This window comes from Labrus bergylta, chromosome 18, assembly GCF_963930695.1.
Source record: "Labrus bergylta chromosome 18, fLabBer1.1, whole genome shotgun sequence".
Classification (NCBI taxonomy): Eukaryota; Metazoa; Chordata; class Actinopteri; order Labriformes; family Labridae; genus Labrus; species Labrus bergylta.
This window is the reverse complement of record NC_089212.1, coordinates 12,152,088-12,174,642: the sequence shown is the minus strand read 5'-3', so window position 1 is coordinate 12,174,642 and position 22,555 is coordinate 12,152,088. Positions and strand designations below refer to the sequence as shown.

At 40.5% G+C, this 22,555-nt stretch overlaps 1 protein-coding gene and 1 long non-coding RNA gene across 4 annotated transcripts in view; one reads left to right on the top strand and one right to left on the bottom strand.

Annotated features, from left to right (window-relative positions):
- LOC109981309 (formin) overlaps positions 1–22,555 on the top strand; it is a 53,745-nt gene that overhangs the window by 17,585 nt on the left and 13,605 nt on the right. For both annotated transcript variants that reach the window (XM_065966136.1, XM_020630037.3), the window contains 10 exons: positions 339–1,084; positions 3,997–4,138; positions 9,085–9,172; positions 13,478–13,539; positions 13,750–13,838; positions 14,945–15,074; positions 15,166–15,312; positions 15,433–15,492; positions 15,573–15,693; positions 22,324–22,416. In XM_065966136.1, coding sequence (XP_065822208.1) covers positions 339–1,084; positions 3,997–4,138; positions 9,085–9,172; positions 13,478–13,539; positions 13,750–13,838; positions 14,945–15,074; positions 15,166–15,312; positions 15,433–15,492; positions 15,573–15,693; positions 22,324–22,416 — 1,678 coding nt within the window. The remainder of the gene's footprint in view (positions 1–338; positions 1,085–3,996; positions 4,139–9,084; positions 9,173–13,477; positions 13,540–13,749; positions 13,839–14,944; positions 15,075–15,165; positions 15,313–15,432; positions 15,493–15,572; positions 15,694–22,323; positions 22,417–22,555) is intronic.
- On the bottom strand, positions 9,182–22,291 carry LOC114920146 (uncharacterized). 2 transcript variants are annotated; one of them, XR_003808455.2, is made up of 6 exons: positions 20,739–22,291; positions 20,245–20,285; positions 17,947–18,017; positions 15,534–15,674; positions 14,925–15,067; positions 9,182–10,996 (listed from the first exon to the last, which is right to left on the bottom strand). It is a non-coding gene; the product is annotated as an uncharacterized lncRNA (long non-coding RNA). The 2 variants fall into 2 exon arrangements; XR_003808454.2 differs by lacking the exon at positions 20,245–20,285 and having other exon boundaries at positions 20,739–22,288.

Genomic DNA, 22,555 nt, shown 5'->3' with positions numbered 1-22,555 from the left:
AACATGTACCGCAGTCAACCCACAAGAAAGGGTGGGAACGTGCCTTATTCTATTTGTGCACTGACACAAGCTAACCAGGAACATGTGTAAGACTGATTACAAAACATTGTTCTTTATGTCTCAAATCAATACTTCACTTTGTTTGGATCGTTTGAAATGTCAAAGGAATACTGGGCCTTGAATATTGTTACTGTGCTTGTCTGAAATGAACCTCAGATTCTGGAAAAATGTAAGGGTATGATGGAAACAAGATAATAATATGATGTGGGCATAATAATTACACACATTAATCCATCTTCATCCAAGGAAATACATTATCTGCCACCTTTTTCTTTCAGTCCGACTTTGAGCTCAAGGTCTTTGAGCTGCGTGGTGAGAATGCCATCTCAATGACCCAACTGGAGGGAATTATCGCCAAGATGCAGCAAGAAAGGTCATTAATGGCGAGCCAGGACCGAGGTGGAGTCTCTGATGCTGCTGTGTCCGCTGTAGACGAGCCCGTTCCAAAGACCTGCCGCACCGTGGGGATCCAGACGGACAGGGAGACCTTCATCAAGAGTCCTGAGGGAGACCCTGGTGGTCTGGCTCAAAGCCCCGGCCAGAACATCCCGAAAAAACTCAACCTGGATTCTATCGGACTAAATAAAAAATCTGAAACTGCCCCAGGGTCTGCCGCACCGCCACCACCACCACCACCTCCTCCTCTCCCACCTGGCTTCTCTGGACCTCCACCACCACCTCCTGCCCCTCCCCTGCCGGGCCTCTCAGGACCTCCACCACCACCACCTCCCCCTCCCCCTCTGCCAGGCAGCATGGGAGCACCACCCCCACCACCACCACCACCTCCACTGCCTGGAGGTGGTCCGCCACCCCCACCTCCTCCACCTCCCCCTCCTGGCCTACCTGGAGCAGGTCCCCCTCCTCCTCCTCCTCCTCCACCAGGCTTTGGAGCGCCACCTCCTCCCCCTATGGGGGGCTTCGGTTTCGGCCAGAAGGTTGAGGCGGCCCCGCGGAAAACTGCCATTGAGCCGGCGTGTCCCATGAAGCCTCTGTACTGGAACAGGATACAAATACAGGACAATAAGTATGTGCTCTAAATTACAACCTGGGTCTTATTTTCACCGTTTTGTTCATCGTTTCAGTCAGTCACAATAATTTTATAATCAGAGATCTGCAGTCTGAAGATTCATACAGACTCCAGACCAGACCAGTAACTGTCCAAGGCTGTTTTGCTTGTTCACATTGGACTTTACTTAATTTTGTGCACACATTTTTCCTTTGCATTGAGGGACAACATTTAGATATTCTGGTGAAACTGTTGACTTGTTCACAGCTTGTTCAACCACTTGACAAGACCATGGTCAAAACGACAAAAATAAGACCCAAGTTGAAATAAACGTGTATTTTCTTTTATGATACACTAATTATTAATGACACACACAAATCACAGTGGTTTCTCACATCTGTATTTCTTCACCCTGACCTAATTTCAACCAAGACTTCAGAAAGCTCATGATTAATGTACCCAGAGTCACCATTTGTATTTATTATTAAAGTGAACTACTTTAAGGACTATAGCTAGACTGAAACATTGGCCATTAAAATATATATATATATATATATATATATATATATATATATAAAAGCTTATTTAAAGATACATGTATATAGCTGTATTTGTCCACTAGAGGGCACTGACTAGTAGATTTTATTTGCTCAGTTTGCATTTGTGCAATAAAAAAAAAATCAAGGGATTTGTACCTAGATTTGTTTTCTAAATCAGTGTGTTAACTATCACTCAGGTTATTATCATTAAATTTTAAATAAGTACCAAGGACATATGTATGACTATGTCATTCAGCCTCAGACATCTTCTAAATTCTTCCCAATCGGAAGTTACAGCAGAATTACAAAAGATAATCGTCAAAGTGAGGTTACATTTGTATCATTGATGCAATATGAACATGTGCAATTAGAACATGGCAACAGACAAAAGAAAACACTCACCATGCATCCTCAAACGAGTCCTGGATACAGGGGCCATGCTTTCACACCACGGACCAATCCAGCTGTCAGGCATCCTCAGATTTATTTGTTACTTTTTGTCTAGCTGCAGCGAGGTTAGTTAGAAGGAAGGACAAGAGAGGTTTGTGAAGATCTTTTGGGAAAATGTATAGCACTTCAGCATTATTTTGGATACAGTCAAGATGATATCACAAACATATTTGCTGTTTAAAATATGCCCAACCAGTATTGCATCCTCTTTGCAATATTGATCAATTTCCTTGCACATCACAGATGTCACAGGGCAATACTCAAAGATTCAATATATAAAGCTGCAAGAGTGGAATCTGTTATCCCACTGCTGAAGAAGTTTAAAGCTTTATTGGCCTGTTCTAATGGGTTCTTAGTGTAGCTGGGAAAACTATGACATATAGATATTGCTGCTGAACCAGATCCTCTGTAATTGTAAGTGGATTATCCGGCCCATTTCCAGTGGCTGCGGTTGTTGCCTCTTAGTAGCAGGCTTCTAGTTTTATGGCCTTGTATTTCCATGGCTGGATTAGAGGGGGGAGCTGAAGTTGTAGTTTGCACTCGCTGGTCCTGGCCAGTGCTGCAGGACTGACGGCCCTTTTAAAGCAATTTATTAAGGGATAAATTAAACGGTAAAGGGCCAAGTTAAAGGGCATTAAATGGGTCAGATGTTTAACTGTGGCTGGATCATCTGTGTGATCGCTGAGGTTCGGAGTTATGAGGGGGGGAAACGGTGTAAGGTTTGAAATGATGCCAGGTGTCTCGACACAATCTAAAAGACCAAGCACAGTTGGCAGCATGTGCGACAATTTTTTTTCCTTAAAGAGGCAGGGAGCAGAGCTTTAAGGACGATTCTGATTCAATTATCGCCATGATCTGCTCAATTACAAAGTTGTCTTGCATGGAAATATGTCTTGGGGTTTGAGTGTAATTTTCTTTTCCAAGCTGAATTCCTGCACAGTTGTGTTTCGAGGAGTCAGAGGCTCATCATTGGACTTTTTCCCCTTAGTCTTCGGGGGATAAAAAAGTTCAAATGAAAGGCTTTTTTAGAGACGGTATCATTATGTCTTCAACAGAAAGTGTCTTTACTGCTCCAGAAAATCGTCTCACCACTGCAGAGGAGACAAATGTTACCGTACTTATTGACCCCAACTCAGCTTTTTATGAATGATTTTGTATGTGTTTGCTTCTATATGCCAGGGAGCTTTTGTCTTAGTGTTTTGCATCCAGTTTTTGGGGGCCCTTTGTAAGTTGGCCTTGATTTGTGATTGACCTGCCAGTTTCATGAGCTCAAAGATGAGGTGTCAAATCAGTAAACTCTGACCTGAGAAAACAGCCGAGATGTGTGAAAGATAGAGGAAGCCTGTAAGCAGACGCATGCAGTGTATTACAGATGTTATCTTTCTGTATAGTAAGTTATTTTTGCCAGTAAGCCTGTTGAATATGTTGTTAATGTCCATTTGATTAGCGGAATAAGGGAAGAAAAGCAGAGACAGATGTTTTAGTGAACAGGAAAGTGTTTGAGCTCCTGATCATCCTCTTGACTTCAGACACAGCTTGTTCTAAAAATCTGCCTCTGTTTGTATTTTTCCATGTTACTCAGCAACTTCTAAAACACAACATCGCCTCCCATATTCTGGTTCATATGTTGGAAATGTTTCTTTATTGGAGGAACAAGCTTGTCCTTAAGTTTTGTTATTTTTATCACTTGGCTCATAAACTTTTCAAAGTTGGGAATCCAGCCGTTCCTGCCAAGCTTTTGCAAGACAGTGATAAAAGTGGGTTGAATAGCGATCAAATCAGCTTCCACAAATAGACCCCATGATTACTTACTCTACTTTGTGCGCCATTGTTAATGATTCTTAGATCAAGTATTAAGCAGCATACAACCCCACATTTTAATTCACGTTATAACTGCATGAATCAATTAGCAAATAATATATTCTCTTCTTTTCTTTCCAGCAACAACACACTGTGGGGTTCTCTGGAGGAGCCAAACATTGTCAGCACTAATGAGTTTGAGGAACTTTTCTCCAAAGCAACACAACAGCCCAAGAAGAAGCCCCTTTCAGACACCTATGAGAAAAAGGCCAAAACCAAAAAGGTAAAGTCACCTTAGGTATTTTTTTCTCTCACTTTGTCATTAATTGGGTATCTGAGGCACCTCAGGGCCCTGTATTCAGATTTTTATTTTTTTTATCACACTCTTTAAAAAAGTATGCTTGTCTCCTGGGATCCTCAAGTGTGAATCAAAGGACAAAAGGTGAAATGTGAAGGTGTAAATTGCAAATCTCATTAGATCTTCTCTGCAGATAACAGTGGCTATGTCTTGCATTGTGGGCTAACAGGCTATAAGTTCATAAGTTCACTCCCTTTAATGCAAGCCAGCATTGTGATGAAGGTGTGGATTCTAAATAATGCTTTTTTAGAATCCAATTTTTTTTATTTTATTTGTGCAAGCCTCAAAGTTAAATTTTAAAGGAAAGATCAACAAAGATGGGCTTCTTTGCCAAATTGATCTACCCCCAAAGACACACTTGTTGGTGTCTTGGTGTCTTGTCAAGTGCTGCAATTCTGCACCTCTGCCTCAGCCTGCGTCAGCATCCTGGCTGCCTCGTGGTGCTCACTGTGGCGTCCAAGCAATTAAAAATCGGCCGCTGCCTGAGACTGTCCCTTCTAAATCCATACAGCTCCCCTATTCTGATCAATTGGTTAAGGCTCCACTCCACTCCAGAGGCACACAGTGTGTGTGTGTGTGTGTGTGTGTGTGTGTGTGCGCGCGCGCGCCTGTGTGAGAGAGAGAGAGCTCCATCCTTAGATCTCTCTATTCAGTCTGGTCACTTGAAAGCAGCAAAGCGTCCAATATTTGATCCAACTCAGACGGACACATCCAGACACTAATCCTTCCAACTGTCTCCTGTCTTTGCTTACGTCAGCATGGAAGATATACTGATGGAAAAAAAGCTGAAACAACTTCATACCAGAGGAGGGAAAAAAAGCTCTTGCGTCAATTTAGGTGTTTTTCAAGCATTGAAAACTATATAAAGACATGTATTCTCCAGCACTTTACTGTACTCATAACAATAAGAAAGTCTGTGTTTAGAGGCAGGAAGAGCATTCACAATCCATCCAAAAGTATGATTGTTTTCTGCTCCTTTGGAAGTCCCACTGCCTGGAAAGGTTGTCAAAATATAATAATTATGTTTACCTAATCCTTTTTTATTCCTGGAAGTTTATACTGTGAGTTAAAGAGGGGAGAAAACATTTAGGAGAGAAATCATCTGAATCACTAGATGATGATCGCTTCCAAGAAGTTCAGCTGGTGAAAAGGCTGGGAATAATAAAAGCAAAAAGACAAATACAAGAAACAGATTTCTTTGAGAGGTTTTGAGGAAGGGATCAGAGCTGGGAGGAAAACTAGACGAGACTTATTAGGTAGGAAGGGATCATGAAGATGTACTATCTATGGGGGGGGGGTGCAGGTGTGGAGTGGAGAGGCTGTGTAGGGGATCGGTGGGGCAGTGATTAGCACTTTTGCCTCACAGCTGGGAGGTTCTAGGTTCAGATCCCCGTCGGACAGGGCCTCTCTGTGTGGAGTTTGCATGTTCTGTGCATGCGTGGGTTCTCTCCAGGTTCTCGTTAGGTTAATTGGTGACTCTTTAATTGCCCGTAGGTGTAAATGTGAGTGTGCCCAGTCGTCTGTCTCTATCTGTCAGCCCTGTGATTGAGTGGCGAACAGTCCAGGGTTCAGTGCTTGCTCAAGGCCACTTTGGGAGCAAAACTGGCACCTCTCCAGCAACCAGTCCCAAATTCCAAGCGTGATCCGAACCGCGACTTGAATCGGCAACCTTCCAGTCCACAACCCATGAAAGTCCTTACAGACTTATCGTCAATTCACCGTTTTTAAGCAGTCCTTATGTTACTCTTAAGACGTTTGATCAATCTATTCCTGTGGCCTCTACATGGCCACTTAATCTGCAGAATCTGACCCCTCAGTGGTCCCTGTACCACCTTGTGACTCACAAGACAAGTGGACTCTCGTGCAGATTGCAGACAACCTGTCTCTTGTTTCTGACAGAGCAGGGTTCTGCAATAAAGATGCCATTCAATCTGTTTATGCGTCTGTGTGACAGAAGTGGGTTTCATTTGCCTGTTTACTTTGCCGCGTGTTTTGTGTATGTGCGTCTGTGTATCCTGAATGCATGTGTGTGTGATGACGGCATGTCCTCCTAAGTCATTATGCACTTGCTCAAAAAGTGTTGCCAGATCATGCTAACAACACAGCCCAGGGGAGCAAGGGGTGGTGGTGGCTTCTCTGTGTGGGGAAAGGAGATGAGTCTGAGGGAAAGGAATGTGTGTGTACATTATGCATATGAGCCACTTTCCAACTACTACACACGCCAATAGTTGAAACTCTGGGGATGCAACAATGCCTACATGAGTGGGCTAATCTCTATCATGTGTACCATAGAAAAATCAAAGCTCTTGTTTACTCTGGAGCCTTTTCTCTGTGTGGATTAGCATATCAAAGAAGAGAAGATGACATTGAAGAGAGCAGACCGGACTGGACTGTACCAGGGGGGTAATTGCAGGCATGTGGCTCCACTCCAGTCCGCTGGATGGAGGAAGCAATGATGACGGAGCACCCATAGGAGTGAGCAGGAGCGATTGGAGACAGTGTGCATGTCCGTGCATTCTTTATTGACAGATTAGAGGCGAGGAAGAGACGGCTGAGGATGAAGAAATCAATGCAGCCGAAAGTATAAATATGCACATCGGTAAACACAAAAATGGCAATTTCTTCTTTCCACATAAATCAAATGTGAATCAGGTTTACAGATTGCAGATCTCCTTAAACAAACAGCTGCTTTTATCGGTTTATGGGAATAACTCGTGAGCAATCACAAAGCGTTTATTAAAGACATATTTGGCGCTCTAGCTCTGACGTTGGAGAGTGGGTGTAAGAATAACACGGCTGGGTGAGACTGGGGTTGATGGGTGTTAAGTGGGTGATTAATGATGAAAAGTCTTGATTCAGTTGTTTTTTTTTTGTTTTTTTTTCAAATCTGGCTGGAGGATTCCAGGCAGATGGTAAGACAGACAGTGGCTGTAGAGCAGGCTGGCTGCCCTGCCGGTTGATGGTGTAAACTATCAAAACCTGAAGTTGCCTTGCCCTACTCGCCGAACATCAACCACCTGCTTCAGCTCACATTGTCTCCCTCCATCATTCTGTTTATTTTTCTTTGGCGGCTCACTTCACTCTTTTTCTCCTCCTCCCTCTTTTAAGCATTCCAAACGCCTTGCTGTACATTTAATTCCATTTTGTCCACTAGAGGGAGTTGTAGCTATTGATGCCCAACTGTCTCAGCATCAGCATCTAACCCAAGCTGTTTGCTACCCAGCCTCCAGCATCAGTTGTCTTCTCTCATTAATGTAACTATTTAAGCTAATTGTAAGCAGGGAAAGGGTTCCTGGGCTGCTTTTAGAGTGGCCCGTCCAAAATGGTTAATTAGAGGTGTTGGGGAACGCCTGCTACACAACTCCTTTAGAGAGGGAGATCCCCAGCGATCCAGGTAATAGAGCTGGAAGCAGCATGGCACCCACTAACGCCCTGTAATGCAATACCCACTTCTAAGGCTTCTGCTCTCCAGCTCCCACTGGACAGCCAAGTAGCCGACAACGCCATAATACCTAATGAAGAAGCCTGACACATTAACTTTTAGAGCGGGGCTTTACCTTGCCAAAACTCTCTCTGGCTTTATGGCTAATTCAGTCATAAGTAATTGTGACCATGTGTAGGTACAAATAAAAATCCTGTGAATTTATAGTTTGTTATAAAAAAAGCCCTGCTTCTCTTTGCCTTGCTCTTCTAGACTGTCCTTTTATGGTGCCACTTTTGCCTTTGTACTTTCACTACGACTTGATATTTTTGATTATATCACACACGTGTTCTTAGTAAACCAGAGGTGTACCCTCTCTAACTTGACTTTGCTCCCTTTATAGAAACAAATTAGACAAAGTGTGTTTCTCTATCTTTTTGGATTATGTTGAGGGGTTGTGACAACTTGTGTTGATGAACTGGGTCAATCCCTGCTACGTAGACTGCTACATAGAGTAACAGGGGCTCCAGGCGGTTCATCTCTTACACAGCAAGAAGTTTTACCTGGCCTCTCATCATCTCATCACAGAAATGTATTTTTTATTCACCATTTTCCTTAACTCGTTTAGTGTCATTGATTTAAAAAACAGAATTGATAATAACTCAAAATATGAAAAGTCAAGGTAAACTGTGGAGCATAATGAAAGCCTTTAACAGACATGAACCTGTACATTTTATGGTCTTTATTTTTCGGTGATAACATTTAAAACTGTTTTCTCAAGATCTCATTTATCTTGTTATTTAAAGATAACAATGCTGGTTTTCCCCTCATAATGAGTTGATTTCAGTTGTTTTCTCAAGATCTCAATTTATTTTTCTACTTATTCAGAGATAACAAATCTGGTCTTTCCTTTATAATGGATCAAAATATCTCATTATCGTTCTATAAAACAAAAACAGTTATCTGGACACTGTGATAGGCAAGAAACCGGACATGTCATGCTGCTGTTACACACACTAAAGATGTAAGTTAAGACTAATTCTGTTTGTTTTGTGCTTTTGCAACTCTGGTAATACAAGATCAGTAAGTCGAGACCTTGAAAAAAAACAACCAGAAATGATTTGTTGCTTGAGTAAATGAAATGTATGGATGTATGTACACGTAGGGTTTCTGTAGATCAAACGTACAGAACGTGTCTATGTTTGCGAAATGATTAAGAATAATTTAAGTCGACATTTGAACCAAAAATTCCCCAAATTAGGTCAATGTGTTGATGAAGTTCTAATAGTCTAATAAGGTGTCATACTCAGATTAACACAATGTATATTAGTATAAATTAATTTAAGATGGGGCAATAACTCTAATTAAATACATATTATGTAGCTCCCACTAATCCTACTAAATATTAATCTTCTGATATAAGAACGTATTTGTTTTCTGTGTTATTCAGTTAATCAAGCTGCTGGATGGGAAGCGTTCCCAAGCTGTCGGCATCCTGATATCCAGCCTGCATCTTGAGTTGAAGGACATTCAGCAAGGTAAAAAAAAAAAGTTTTTTCATTGACGATATGTTATCTTATGTTTTTGAAAGCTGTGATATTATTTAAATCTCTGTCAAGGAAGGAGCTCATATTCATATTACAGACCGAATGTACACTCCCATTTGGCAAGAATTTGTGAGTGACTTCTGACGAAATGCAGATGGAGTTCTTTTTAGAAGATGAGATGATGAGATAATGAGCCCTGCAGCTGAGAATAATGTCCTTACTCTTGACAGCTTATAATTTGTAACAAGACACACTATTTTTTTCATTTGTGTCTCAAGTGGAAAAGTGGATTATTTTCCATCACTGTGGTGGGAAAGAAAATATCTTGAATTGTCTGATAATGAGAGTTCAACACTGGGATGAAAGCAGCCTCTCAGTTTTTCTGTCACATGAAGAAAGAAGAAAATAAACTTTATTCATCCCTGGGCTGAAAATCAGTTTTTACCTTTGTTATTGAACAAGCTGCACACATATAGGTCAGGTATACACTAATGCACAAACATTATCCTATGGACATGAACTTATGAAGAGATGTCAGAGTGAGGGGGGTGCACACAAAAGAGGGCACCCCCGAGCAGTTGAGGGTTTGGTGCCTTGCTTAAGAGCACATTGGCAGTGCTCGGGAAGTGCACTAGAGCGATTTCCATACTTCCTTCCAAGTCCCAACAGACTGAGCTACTGCTGCCCTTGCCCAAAAATCCTTTTTGTGCCGCTAAAAATACAATAAATTGCAATCTCCTTTATTTGAAGAGCCACATAAATTGATTACATGCTTGCTTGTTCTGTGGAAAATCCAGCCACATTGTGTATGTAAACACGTAATGTGTGTGTTGGGGACAGAGTAGATAGGCCAGGAATTGGTCCTGTGCTGGGACTGTGGCGGAGAGTTCCTGCCGCCTGCTAGTCTGAGCATGCGGCCAGCAGATCTGTTTATTGTAGCCAGTGACGGTTTCCACAAGCCTAATGGGACTGACACCCCACTAATGATCTGAGCATGTACAAAACCACCTTCCACAGTTAGCAGACACTGCACTGCCACATAAAACCGCCTAATGCACAAGCCACAGCACAAAGCACCAGTTTTTATTTTTTTTCCTTTTAATTCATTTTCTCTCTGTTCCAGTGTGAGCTTGTAGAGCAGGTTTGGTTAAAAAGGCCAGCTTACTCTCAGTGTGAGGTTGCCTCCTCGTGCCTTAATGGGAAGTGAAATTGACAATTTGAATCTGACAATGAAGGACAGCACCTTAATAAGCACTTCTAAGGGCTCTGGTCCCTGGCCTCGCCTGCTTGCCTCCCCTTTGTTGCCAAATTAAAAGGACATGGGACATGTAATGTAATTAGAGCTACTAGGGAGGGAAGGAGGGGAGCAGAGAAGGTAGCACTCTAGTTAAGGCAGAGGGGGGGATAAAATGCACCCGAAGGAGTGACTGGGGGACCTCAAGGGCCACCATGGTTCAAGGGCAAAGGGAGGCTCTCCCCCACACACCAACTACAAACACACACACACATATGAGCTTGTTCACACACCACACATGCCCTTCCACACTAAAGCCGATGAGTGAAAAGTGTAAGGAGAGGGTGTGAGGCGGTTGGCAGGCCTGCTTTGATCTGTTGGTGTGGAGAGATATCCGGCTCCCCTCGGATCAGAGTGCTCTTGTGCACACTGGAGCAGGCCCCCCTTTGGTGTGTGATTGACGGCTGCATGGCTGAGGGACTGAATAATCCACTCTAATAAGATGTAGGAAATGGACCTCCAGCGATCTCTCTGATCCAGACATCAGGACCACATTGACAGCTTCTCTGCAACGGGAACAGCTGGGAAACAGAGTGCAAAGTATTAACTTGTTAGCTAGGAGCAGTTAGTGATTGAAGACTTGGGCTGTGTTTTTTAGACTGTTAATTTTACCTTTGCCAGCAATTCATGACACATGGTACTGGTACCACTATGCCACATTTCTCTAAACATTTTATTCTACCTGAAGCAATTCTAAAAATGAAAAAATAATGCCTCAGTGTTAAAAGCAGCCTAACATGCATGAATTGATCCAAATAAATGTTGTATAAAATAAATAAGTATGAATTGAATGAACAGATTATTATCTGTTATTATGTTATTATTATGACGATAGCTGTTCCTTAGCAAAACCTTATATCAAAATTCGGCACGTTTGGCAATGAAGTAATGTCATTTTATCTAAATTAAGCAACTTGAAATAGATTTAACAGTATGTTTAACATCATTGAAGTTGGTTTGTGACTTTTTTCTGCTTGTCTAACAGCTGAACTAAATGTTACTGATTGCATTTATCGCATAGTTGTCATTTATGGCCATCAGTCTGTCATTCAGCAAAAGTTGTGCTTTCATGTTTGTATGCTTGGTAGCTAATGTGTTAATGGCCAGACTTAGCAAACCTTGGCTAGAATTTGTAGTTTTTAAAACGCTATGGAAGGTGGTTTGAGACTTTTCTCGTTGGCTTCTGTTGTTGCTGTAACTGTCGAAGCTGTAGTGTGGCATGTTGCCAAATTCCCCTTTAAAATTCCTAACAAATTTTGGCTGTAAGAAACTGCTGTATAGAGAACGTTAACCAGTTTTAATTTAAATTGTTAGGAAGCTAATGCTTACTTAGACTGGATTTTTCAGTGCCTTTTACTTCTTCCTTTGTTACACTACAGTATAGCATTTATTGTAATCACATAAATATCACCTGGGGTCATATCTGGGACCTTTCAGTTTTGATTTAATGTTAACGTGTAAGGCGGCTAGGTAGCGCTATTGCAAGTTACAAGGTTTAGCGTTGTGTGTAATATTGCTTAAGTTACTTTTTCCCCCTTCTGCTACTGTAAAGCTACATTTTATCATTAACAGTCATCTTGAAATTGCAACTTGTGACTGAGGTGGCTGGCATTTGGAAAAAGTTACCCAACATAGCTTGAATACTTGAATTTCAGGAAGCGATTTCAGTGATGTAATGTTGCCAAATGAAAGCAACCCTCACGTTTTTTAAGGTGTGTAACATTCAAAAGGATGTCAGTTTGTGACTGTTTTAATTTTGTACTACATTTTTAATACACTACAGTGTTCAATATTGGGTGGTTTCATAATTTTCACTTGTGACCACATTGACTGTTTTTCAAAAGTTGTAGAGTTGGCCTTGAAGTATTTGCTGCCAATTGTTAGTTCTGGACAGTTTTTGGTACTTCAAGCTGAAATTGAAACAGAAAGTGTACTGCTTGGTATTGGTGACAATTTTTTAATTTTTATTTTCATCACATTGAGTCAATGATTGTAGAACAATAAATGATATGTGCATACTTTCTGTGGTTGTCTGCACCAACCAGACAACTGTCAGCTTATCGAGCATTCTGGAGCCTTCCCTCCCATCTTTTCCTCTTCCCCTCCTCCTACACAGAAGCCATAAACTTGTGACACCTCTCAGACACAGAACAGGAGTCACTTTCTTTCTGTGCCGTCCCCTACACTTCTGCCCTCCCTTTGCACTTTTAGATTTACTCTGTTAGTCTTGTTAAACTTGTAGACGAAAAAGTTCAAGAAAACCTTATTCCAATTTCCCCAACACTTTTATTCATCTACATCTTTATCTTGTGCATCATTCTAAAAATCATTATTATCAGCTGTAGTGATTCTAGTTGAGGGCCTAGGATTTTTGGACTCTCAGACTGCCCTGTATTAAAAACAGATCCGATTATGTGGCGGACATCACTGCATGGGATCAGAAACACTTCCAAAAAAAACATTGTCAGTGAACACAGTTCATTGCTGCATTCACAAATGCCTGTTGTAACTCTACCATGTATCGTAGAAACTGTAAACCAGATCCAGAAAGGCTGCTGCCTTCTCTGGGTCTATAATTGCCATATGTCCAAAAATGGGTATATTGAAGAAGCATAGAGACACAAGGAAACATTGCTCTTTTTTCCTGGTTTTGTCGTAGGTTTTAACAATAAATAATGTTCCATAATCTCGTTTGCCATATAACCCCATATGATACATCATATAACCCTATCCCTATGACATATGGTAGGTCCAATCTGTAAGATATCTACTACATTAAATCATAAATTTGACCTTACTATATCATCAGACATTAAAGAAACATTGAAGTGCAGCTCTCTCTAATGTTTTGAATTTGGACTGCAGTACCCATTCTAAACACTAGGTGACAGAGTTACATGGTGCTCCTTTACGTTGGACAAAATTAAAGGCAGAATGCTTTGGCCAAGATCTCGTGCATTTATTAAACTGAATACTTCTAATGAATTTCTTTACCATTGCAGCCGTTCTCACTTTGGACAACTCCGTGGTGGACTTGGAAACCATTGAGGCTTTGTATGAAAATGTAAGTTGAAGAAGCTCTCAAGGAGACAGAAATGATATAATGTTAATGTCTGAAAAATATGACTACAAATAACTTTAACTATTGTACGTTGGTACACATCATTTTTGTTATTGAGCAGCATCCTTCACTTGAACATATACCGTCTGATTATATTCAGTTGCATTAATGAACTTCTATCTTCTTTTTTTGTTTATGTTCTGTCTTTTCTAGAGGGCCACCAGTGATGAGTTGGCCAAGATAACAAAACATTATGAAAGCGCCAAAGAAGAAGACGTCAAACTGCTGGACAAACCTGAACAGTGAGTTTTATACGACAACATTTTCTCATACACATTAAAAAATCATGAAAAACGTATTACTGATATACTTAGTTTTACTCTGAACTTGGAAAAGCCGCTTTTAACTTTTTTGCTCCAAAAATGTGGAATATTTTACGACACTGTCAAGATTGACACTCTTGTTTCTCTTGGACATATTAAGACCATGATCACAAATCACTTTACCACAGTGGGTGATTGGTTCTACTGAGAATCATCCTGACCTGTCTTTTTTGTTTTATTTGTGCCCTTTTTGTTTGTTACCATTAATAAAGCTAAATTAAATTGGTTGACAGGGGTTTATGTGATGTCACAACCAGTCAGTAAATTTAAAACAACGTGAAATAAAACCAGATTAATTAATTTTTTGTTTACTTTGACTTAACTTGTGACCCATTTATGTTTTATTTATGACCTAAAAATGTTACTTTTTTTCTTATTATTATTATTGTCGATATTAATCACACCGTAAAACAAAAAATAGAAAATATGGCCAACATTTGCACATTACGGTGTCTCTCTGATCCCTCAAAGTCTTTATTTTTCATAAAGTAATCCACCAATCTCGGACATAAATTGCATTCATGGGCATTGTTTCAGTAGTTCCTGTCAGGGTTAAGTAGTCCAGGCCAGTTAACGAGGCCCGGACCCAGTGGTGCCGCTCAGCCTGGCCTTCCTGTTTCCATGTTTGACCAGAGCTGTCACTACGGCTGCCAGAGTTATCCCTACTCAGTGTCTCCTTCCATCAGAAGGGCCTAATCACACAGGATGTTACTGCTCTGCTCCCCTCTGACACAGCACTGTTTACATAAGTCTTCCCACATCAGGCCAGAGCTACCTTTGATCAATCTGTGTGCGCCGCTCGCTGCTCTCCCTCCACCTGACCCCATGGACCCTTCAAACCCAGCAGAGCAGCGCCGCTCATGACTATCAGCTGCCTGTGCGCTTGTGAACAGCGACACTGACTCAGCCTGCCTGCTTAGAGGACCAGAGCCTGCCAAGAACCCAGAATAGTACTTCCTGTAAGACATTTTGTATAATTCTGTCATAACATACCCCCCCCCCCACCTTTTTTTTTTTGTTTCCAGGTTTCTTTATGAGCTCTCCCAGATTCCCAACTTTGCAGGCCGAGCACGCTGCATCATATTTCAGTCAGTGTTCCTCGATATCATCGCCTCCATTGGCCGCAAAGTGGACGTCATCACGCATGTCTGCAAAGTAAGAGTACCATGTCAACCAGCACTGCTTCAGAAAAGTGTTGATAAGCCAAAATAAATCTTACTAATACAAGTGTGTATCTGTGTTTCAGGAGCTGTTGGAGTGTGATAGTTTGCGGGATGTGATGGGTCTTGTTCTGGCCTTTGGGAACTACATGAACGGAGGGAACAGGACAAGAGGTCAGGCCGATGGCTTTGGACTGGAAATTCTCCCAAAACTAAAGGATGTCAAAAGCAGGGTAACACATAACTTCAAATTTTACATAAAAATAGCAAAGTAACCCATACAGTCAAATCATATTGATATATCAGTAGGGAATGTTAAGCCTGATCTTTATAGTCATTTATTTCCTCCTCAGGACACTCATATGAATCTGGTGGATTACGTTGTTCTATACTACCTGCGTAATTTTGACAAGGTAAAATACCATCAATCAGATTATCCAAATGTAGCACTCACATTACTTACTCAACACTCATATACTTCTGTGTGTTCCAGGATGCTGGCACAGATAAGAGTGTGTTTCCTCTGCCGGAGCCTCAGGAATTCTTCCAGGCTGCACAGGTGAAGTTCGAAGACCTCGCCAAGGACATCAGGAAGCTGAAGAAAGATTTGACCAGTAAGACATTATCTTTTGTAGAATACTTATTTAGATATCGGTTATTAGGGTTTTCACTGCACACTGCAATGCATCTTCATCTCTGTTGCATTGCAAAGCAGTCACTGTTATGGTGTGCATGGCCATCTTTCACCAGGGCAGTAAAAAATGAGGCATCATTTCCCAGTTTCCAGACATTGCATCTTCACTTCCCTGTCATCTTAAACCCTAAAGCTTTCCTGTTTTAACACCAGTGACAGAACATCGAGCAAAAGAAGCATCTAAATTGCTCTAATGGACTCTACAGCAACTAGGGTAGCCTCCAAAAAGCCAACTCCAGCTCACTGAGGAAGCAACAGGGGGATAATTGGCGGAAGAAAACCTGATTTTGGTGTTATGTGCTCAAAGTGTTGTGGGCGCCGATCCACTCAGTAACCACGCCAGCCAGCCAGTCAGTCTTGGCCAGGGCCATGCAGAGGTTAAAGGCGATGCACCCTGTGCCCCCTTGTGTCTGTGGTTATTTAAATCAACCAATAATATGGCATATGAAAGCAATTAGATATGCTCTGCAAGTTTCCCCTACGTTTTTTAGATCGCTGTTAAAGCCCTCTACTCTCTGACCCGAGGGAAAAATACAAAGAGTCTACTAAAGTACCCAGACCCACCTCAAGCTGTCACTCATTTATTAGGAAAAATGGAAGACCTGAAGACAATAAATGCAACATAAGGGCCCTCGTATTTGATCTCCGTTGCAGCGCAGTCTGGCACAGAGGTCCTCGGGGGTAAAAGCATCACAGAGCCAGTGTTGGATTCTGGATGTTTGGCGAGCTCCACCTCTGACTCCCACCATTTTTATCCTCTGCAGATGCCAGGAATAAATATTTATACCTGGCTATTATAAACCTGCCTAAAGAAAGCAAGTGGTCTTAATTATAAAGCTAACACAGATCTCTTCCATCCACATTGTGAATTGTGTCACAGAGAGGCTCAGAATGACTCGCACTTTTCTCGCTCTGTTTGACTGGAACAAGAAGCCTGCTTGGCCCTCACCTGATCCTGAGGTGGCGGCTGCGTTGTCTTGCCCTCCAGGCTTAGGTCAAATGTCAGGAGGCTTTGTGCTAATAGTCAAAAACTCACCTCTCCTAGCTTAACCTTGTCCTGGGACAAAATCAGTATGTGTAAATCAACCTTTGACTTTCTCTTCATGAAAATTTTCATAAATCGTATTTAAATTGACACAGGATTGTGTTTGCACACATAATGTCATCCCTGACTCTGCTGCGAGGCTCAGGAGAGAGTCCCCGTCCTCTTGGCTGCCCTCTCCTTCACTGGCTTGTGCAGAAACATGATCCTCTTTTGATGGAGCTTCCTGTTTGGGGAGAAGGTGATGACCTCTCTCTGTGCTCCTCTCAGAGTGAGAGAGATGAGTGGAGAGGCCACGAGGAGTTAAACCCACTGTAGGGCTCATGTGAAGCACAGCATATTTTATTCTGTTAATAATCCTCGCTTTGAACTCCAGCATCCTAACCTAAAAGTATCTTAAAAAACCCTGCATAACTAGATCTTTGAGCTGCTTTTTCAAACTTAAGGTTGAGTCTCCAGATCAGACCGGTGTTAGTACCTACATTAAGATCATTTTAACTGTCCAAATATTGGACCTGACAGAGAGGCGCGGACGCTACCAAATGAAATAGGATCAAATAAAAAGAAATAGTCAGAGCTCATTTGCTGCTCAGAGGAATTTAGTGTTCCACTGAAGGCCTGGCCCAGGTTTGGCATTCATCACTGTGGCAAATCAGACAGTGTCTTGACTTTAAATGGCCTTTAATGTCACATTCAGGCAGGGCCTTTAGCCTGAGCCCTGCTTTACGACGGGGGTTACACTCGTAACGCCATGTGTGAAGTCAGAGTGCTGAAGTAGAACCAAGACGAAAGTAATCCCCCTGAATGTTTAACATGATGAAGAGTTACTTTTACAAAACAAGAGTCTTCACATATTTAGCTTCTATTCAACTACTTTAGCTGTTTCTTATTTTAGGATTAGCCCTCTCTCATGAAGCAGAACATGTGATTTTGATGCTCTGTACCCACATTTGAAGAAGGGTTAATACTCCAACTCGTATTATTGATGTTTTAACCTGAGAGCACAGTATTCTCTAGCAGATATTTAGAAGAAGGCTATAGTTTGATGGATTTGGGTTGATATATGAGGTGTGGAAATGGGAGAGAGCGTCTTTCCTTTCCATATTGAAGAAGTCTCCTGGCTGCCCTCACCAAAGGGGGGATAGAAGACTTCACTTCCCGGAGACCTGAGCTGGAAGTCTGACAGTCTGCTGGGTTTGGACCTAATTGGGGAGCAGAGAGAGAATTTACTTTTCCAGGTATAAATTATTAGAATGTGCCAGAACCATAGCACTGCACTGGTTTAACCTCTGATAAATGATGACTAAAGAAAACAGTAGTTCTTCCAGGAATGCCTGAACTACTTCTAGTTGGAATTTGTAGTTCTGCTGGCAACTGTGAAACAACAATGAAGTCACCGTCGTATCTTCATGTGGTTCTCTGTCTACTAGTTTGCTTCCTCAATCTTGCCTTTAATAATGATCCAGAGCTACAGAGACAGGAGGTGGCGAGGCGTGGAGACAGAAACATTCATCAAACAGCTACTTTCCTCATCTTGTGGTGCTGCTCAGGCTCTCCCATCTACTGCTTTAGCTTTCTTTTCTTTCTTTTTTTTTTTTTTTTTAAGCTAATCCTCAAAAGTTGCATATTGTCTTGGCGTGCTGTGATTTCCTGGTAGCTGCTGTGGGGGCTCTTGCTTACTGCGGTTAAAATCACAAGTACACACTAACATCAAAGTCTCCCATTTAGACAACCACACAGGGCAAACGCTGGAGAACAATTCTGTCTTTCTTGTTTGTTTTTCTTCTTCGTTTACTCCCCTCCGCCCGCAGCTCACTGTCATGTTACCTCATAATCCACAATAGATGGTCCACTGTGACACATTCAGATATGATGGATTGTAAAATGATTCCTCTGGAGAAATACAGTAAATGCATGTTTAGAAGTGTTGCTCCAGAACCCCAGAATATATGCTTGTATTTTGTTCTGTTTTCAGAAGCTCAAATCTTGCTCAGGAAAGCCTCAATTATCCCTGTTGGTTTGACACAGTCTTCATGAAAAAAGAAAAACATGTTCAGGTTTTTAGAGTTCCAAAGATACTAAATCAACTAGCTGTAGTTTCATCCAAAGTTACCTTGTAAAAAAAAAAAAAGGACTTAAAAGAACGGTGCTGTGGCTCCTATCATGAAGCTGTCAGTCTCTAGTGCAGCGGTTCTCAACTGGTTGGTACGGACCCGAAATTAGATCGCAAGGCCATTTTCAGGGGGTCGCAATTATGCGCTTTTGTTCTGTCAGTTTTCCTTCTGATGCTCACAAACAAAAAGTAGTCTATTGTCACATTTAACAAGTTAAGTGATACGGTAAATAATATGTATATATAAAATAGATACTTGTACTTGATTTCAGATGTAACAACCCATGAAAACTGATTCAATCAATATATTTCTATAACACTACAGCATCCTCTCTAGATCCTAGCTTGCTAGTTCATATATGTAAATCTTTGCTGTGTCATTTCACTTCTTAAATATTCAATTTTAATTTGATTGTTTTTGCTAAACTTTTAACTTTAACAACAAACACTATAAAACATTTTTTAAACATAAACTCTAGATCTGCATATTCGGTTCCTGTTGCCTAAAACATATATAAAGCATCTCTCAACATCATCTTTATAATCAGTACTGCCTCTTACTTTTTCAGTGTATTTTTCTATTGCAGATCATTTCACAAGTCATCACACCAGTTCAGCGTGTCACTATTTCTACTACCATTTACAAAACACAAACATGTAACTACTCTGCAATAATGAGTTCTGTCATTTATTTCTGCTTTTTCTACAATAGTAGCCTTTATGTTAATTCATTTTAATCTACATAAAAAAAATAAAAAAAAGGTTTTCGGGTTTTAATTTCTCATCATTTCAAAAATGTTCTGTCAAAGAGACATCACAAAAGAAAATACATGTGAGTTTTAAAGGTTTCTCTACTCACTAAAATCAATTTGACATGGAGTAATAATATCACTTGTGATATCTACAATCACAGTTTTGGCTTTCAGAGATACATCACGGGTGTATACATGCATCATTTTCACAAAATCTTTGCTAGGAATAACAGGTGATTCAATCAAAATAACATGCATCATCTAAATTAAAAAAAATACAAAAAAATATATTCTGTATCCAGAATAGGACACAATTAGTGTTTCTTTTATTAACTCTGTGTGTATGCAGCCCATCAAGGTAGAATCTTCAGCAAGGCTTTAAACACTACAATTTTAATTAAATACTTTATTTTGAAAACTCAAAATATCTGTTATTGAGAAAAGAAAATGTTCAAAAATAAAATCCATTAAAGCATTACTTCAGCTTCCTCTTTCCCTGCATTAACATACATTTTAACTTGATGTTAGACGTTGGTGATTCACTCAGAAAGTCATCCATCTAACCTGATACATGGTGTCTGTCTTTACTTGCAGGAGAATCCTCCCTTTAAAAAAAAAAAAAAACAGTATTATCACTCTAAGACAATGTCTCAAACTGGAGCTTTTGGTTTTTATTCTTTACAGCTGCTGTGTGTTGTGGGCTTCCTCCTTGTGGCCTTTGCTGTCTGGACCACATTTAGGAGAGAGCCGCCTCTAAATTGTAGACTCGCTGTTTTGAACACTGTTTTTTAATGGGTCGTTTTGAGTTGGGGGATTTCTGGCGAGGAAACGCGGTTTTGTCCAAACAGGATATTTTGGTCATCATGTTTGGTTGCTGATCTCTGTTTTTTATTTTGATAACTGCCGGCTCTCTCTACTCTCATTTTTAAAAGAGTGATGTTATCCAGACAGTGAGGCTGCACGTAGTTACACCTCAATTTGAATGCTCAGACGACGTGTTTCCTGTTGGATTTATTAACACAGCCAATAAATAAGCGATGTAATAGACTTGAGTTTACCGAGTTGCAGGTGCCGTTGCTCCGCATGCAAACATAGGAGAGTCAAACTCCGAACCAAAAGCAGCCTCGCAGTGAATGAGTCTGCGGCCAGACCTGTTAATGCTCTTGTCGTGTTGCAGAACTATTTAGCTATGCAGTCATAAGCAAGTCAAGGTATTTATTGCACCCATTAATGACTTACAGGTTGGAGCAATGTGCCAAAGTTCTTCTAGCAGGCGTCTGTGTGTATATTAACCCAGGTTACAGTTGAGAGGAAATGGGGAAGGTTCGGCTGGAACACGATCAATCACCATGGTTTCCTCTGAGCTCGTGTGAGTTGGGTCATTTAGCGCCGAGCAGAAAACAAATCCACAAACAGCAAAGACACATCTGCTGCGCTCACATGTGTATTATTAAGACTTCAGAAATAGTAACAACATGTAGGACAAAACAAATGTATTACTCATTTGTAAACTAAATGTTTTTTATCACAAATGGGATCAATACAAACAAGAAGTGTATGGGGAAAAAGATTTAATAACTCAATTCAACTATAGCTTTTTTAATCAAGTTTCAAGTTGAAAAAGTTTTCCTATTTAATCCTTGTTTGCAGTTTAGTTTTAACCAAACTGCTGTCTTTTTATTTGACAAAGGGAGTGTGTCTGAGGCCTGTTTTTTATGAGTGTAAATTAACACAGTGACGTAGAAAAAGTAGACTGTATGTTTTATATGGAAGCCTAATGCTTGCCATGCCAGAAACATTTCTTGTTATAACTTATATTCTTATAACATGAAACGTACCACTTTATAACGTAATCATTTATCTCATTATGACATAGAACTTTTCATGTTATAACATGAAACTTACATTGTTGAGATGCTGTAGCTTGTATGGAGTCATTCATGCCCGTCCAGGTGACCAATGAGAGACGAGAAGACGACCTCCAGAGCATCACGCTCATACTTCTTTCTGTACAGACTCAGAGCCATGCATTTTACAATCTTTCTGTATTTCCTCACACATCATTTTCATCAGCCAATAAAGAGATGCATGTTTAAACAATATCAGTCATTATGTTGCAACATGAAAAGTTTTATGTTATAACTATGTAAGTGATCACATTATTACGTTAAAACACCTTGTTATGAGAAAAATGTATAACCCTGTAATGTGACCCTTATCCTAATTTTTTATATTTAGGACTGACAGAAATACTCTTCTGTAGTATAATGCTAACAAAATAGTATTTGCTACAAAGTATTTATGCTTTCAGGGGAAATAAAATAAATGTTTGATATTTTAGGTATTTCTTAAAACATATCTCAGAAAAAGGAGGTAGTTATACGCACATCACATGGGTGCAGGGCGGTGCAAAAACAGCAACGGACTGTAATTTTGTGATTCCCATTGCCCCATTTTAACAAACATTTCTTCTCAGTTTTTAACTGTTACAGGCAATTAATTAGTTTTTCATTGTTTTATATTCTTATTTGACTTGAAAATGACATTCTCCTGATTTGTTTTTTAACCTAATTTCCCATTAAGAAGAGACAATCCTGCATTACGATTGATCATTCTCCTCTGTTCTCTGTTGTCTTGTACCAGCTTGTGAGAAAGACCTACAACAAGTGTGTTCAAACGCTTCAGAGGAACACTTGGAGCCATTCAAGATGAAGATGGAAAGATTTATCTCTGCTTGTGAGTTAAAATTCCACTTTTTATGTGCATAATGTTCAAAAACTGAAATGTGATTGAACATGCTGCAACATTTATGATTAAAAAATGCCTTTATTTGCCTGTTAATCCTGAAATATCTCCACGCGAGATAATTTGATTT